Source organism: Corticium candelabrum, chromosome 19 (genome assembly GCF_963422355.1).
Source record: "Corticium candelabrum chromosome 19, ooCorCand1.1, whole genome shotgun sequence".
Lineage (NCBI taxonomy): Eukaryota > Metazoa > Porifera > Homoscleromorpha > Homosclerophorida > Plakinidae > Corticium > Corticium candelabrum.
The window spans coordinates 2,901,231-2,904,053 of NC_085103.1; the positions used below are offsets into that span (position 1 = coordinate 2,901,231).

At 42.2% G+C, this 2,823-nt stretch overlaps 1 protein-coding gene across 2 annotated transcripts in view; it reads left to right on the plus strand.

Annotated features, from left to right (window-relative positions):
• Positions 1-2,823, plus strand: part of LOC134194767 (speckle targeted PIP5K1A-regulated poly(A) polymerase-like) — a 7,848-nt gene that overhangs the window by 2,069 nt on the left and 2,956 nt on the right. For both annotated transcript variants that reach the window (XM_062663723.1, XM_062663724.1), the window contains one exon: positions 1,944-2,386. In XM_062663723.1, the coding sequence (XP_062519707.1) occupies positions 1,944-2,386 (443 nt within the window). The remainder of the gene's footprint in view (positions 1-1,943; positions 2,387-2,823) is intronic.

Genomic DNA, 2,823 nt, shown 5'->3' on the forward strand with positions numbered 1-2,823 from the left:
ACACACACACACTAGTGCCATCTGCTTGTTGTATATGTAAGTACAGTGTAAAGTACACATAGAATGCATGCCAAAGGCTTGGTCACATGTGGCTAGGGTTGCTCACAAGTCGCAAGGGATGATGATTTTTATTATTTTTATTATTTTTATTACTTTTATTATTCTGTGTGTCGTGCTCAACCAGATCAGTCTGGTTTGTAAAGTCTATTACAAGTACCGGAAGCAAACCCTGCTTCACAAGTACTTAGACCATCACGGCTGTCTAGAAAGAAGACACGACTTTACGAAGGATCCGAGTAGATCCCAGAAGCACTGTTTTCTGTAAGTGCTGCAGGTTGTGATGACCTGGAATAATGTCCAGCCACCGTGCAATACCTGCGTGCACTGTGCCGATATTACTTCATTACTTTTATGTGTGTGTTTTATTATTTTTATTATTTTTAGTATTTTTATTACTTTTATTATTTCTATTGTCGTGCTCAACCAGATCAGTCTGGTTTGTAAAGTCTATTACAAGTACCGGAAGCAAACCCTGCTTCAGAAGTACTTAGACCATCACGGCTGTCTAGAAAGAAGACATGACTTTACGAAGGATTCGAGTAGATCCCAGAAGCACTGTTTTCTGTAAGTGCTGCAGGTTGTGATGACCTGGAATAATGTCCAGCCACCGTGCAATACCTGCGTGCACTTTGTTCAAAGCTCCCAAGACCACCGGAACAACCAGTGTTCGACAATGCCACATGCGGCTTATCTCCACTCGCAAGTCGCTGTACTTCGCCAACTTCTCAGCATGTTTCTTGCCAATGTTGCCATCAGCAGGACAGCTGATATCAATAAGAAGACAAGTGTTTGTCTTCCTATTTCTGAGACAGATGTCTGGACGATTGGCTTTGATCTTCCTGGCAGTGGGGATGGTGGTATCCCACATCATAGTAATGTCATTCGTCTCCACAAGTCTATCAGGATGATGCCGGTACCATCTGCTCTCCACTGGAACTCCAAAATGGCGACAAACATTCCAGTGAATGATGGATGCCACCTGATTGTGTCGATCAGTGTAGTCCGTTGGTGCCAAAGCACTACAGCCTGCCATAACGTGGTCGACTGTTTCCAGGCCTACACTGCACATGCGGCAAGTAGGACTGACATCACGATGTAGAATCTTGCGCTCATAGTACCGAGTTCGAAGAGCTTGGTCTTGAGCAGCAACAACCAGTCCCTCAGTTGCAGCAGGAAGATTCGCTGCCTTTAGCCATCCGTAGGTCTCTTTCATGTCCAGAGGCGGTTGCTCAGTGAGGCGGCGATACTGCCCATGCATAGGGTTCCCGCTCCAGGATCGCACACGAAGAGAACTGCAACACGTACGGTAATGTCTCGCATCTGTTTCAGGCGCTTGCTCGAAGCCACCTTCAACCGAGATGGATGCATTTCTGTGTAAGTTCTGCGACTTGTTGTTTGAAGCAAGACTCCTCCGCAGCTGTGCAGTAAACTGACAAACCATGTGCTTGATCGAGTGTGAAGATTTTCCAGAGTCACACTCCCGTATCATCTGCATGAAAGGATCAGAACTGTCAGCAAGGTAACAGTTCAGTCTCACAATACAAGATTGATATGTTGACTCAATCTGTTGTAACCCCCTACCTCCATCACTGCAAGGAGCGAACAGTCGGTCAACGTCTGCAGCAGGATGGTGGACACCGTGCATAGAGAGGAGCTTTCTGGTTCGTCGATTGAGCTGCTGCAGGTCTGTGCACCCCCAATGAATGACGCCAAAACCATAAGTGAGAATCGGTAGTGCAAACCCATTGATGGCTAGAATCTTGTTCCGACCATACATTATTATTTTTATTATTTTTATAATTTTTATTATTTTTATTATTTTTATTACATTTATTATTTTTATTGTTTTTATTATTTTTATTATTTTTATTATTTATTTTTAGATTGATCAGCAAGCCATTGTACTTGTATCTGGCACACGGTTGACACCAGAAGAAGTCGAGAAGAGATACCATGTTTGCTCGTCTCTGCAATCTCTACTTCGGTCTGATTTTCCCAACTGCATTCTATTGCCCTATGGGTCATCTGTCAGTGGCCTAGCATTGCAGCAAGCCGATCTAGATATCTGTCTGCTGACTGACGTTTTACCAGTGGATTTGACTGCTGCTTATAGCGAGGGAGTGGATGCGAATGCAAGAAAAGAAGAGAAAAAATGTGAATTTGTTGCCGGTGATGCTTCGGATGTGTTGCAAACAGTTGCTCGGTGTTTGCGTCGGGCTGTCACTCACTGCGAAAGAGTGAGGGTTATAACTGGTACGAAGTGTCCCATTGTGCAGTTTAGGTCAGTGGATTTGGCAATTTCCTGTGATTTATCACTCGGAAACAGGTAAGTGGAAAGCTTGTTCAACAATCTATATTATATTGTAGTTGATAGTTAATATTTACTAATCAATTTTGAATATTTGTCTGTTGAGTGTTTGTCCATGTATTCAATGCACCTATCCATGTTATCTGTCTGTCTACTGTAATATTATTGAACTGTAGTTAATAGTTAATATTAACTAATTAGTTTGTTTTATTTGTTTGTTGAGTGTTTGTCAATATATCCATGTACCTACTTATCTGTGTTTATCTGTCTATCTCTCTACTGTAAAATGTTAAAATTTTGGTTATTAAAATTTGGCTCTTGCAGTAGTCTAGAGACTCATTTTAGTAGCACACAGATTTTAGTGTGTTGGCAGACAAAAGTAAGAATATCCAACAGTTGCTTTAGTACAGAAGGTGGACGGGACCTTATTGGTGTGTAGGTCAACTTCAATGTGA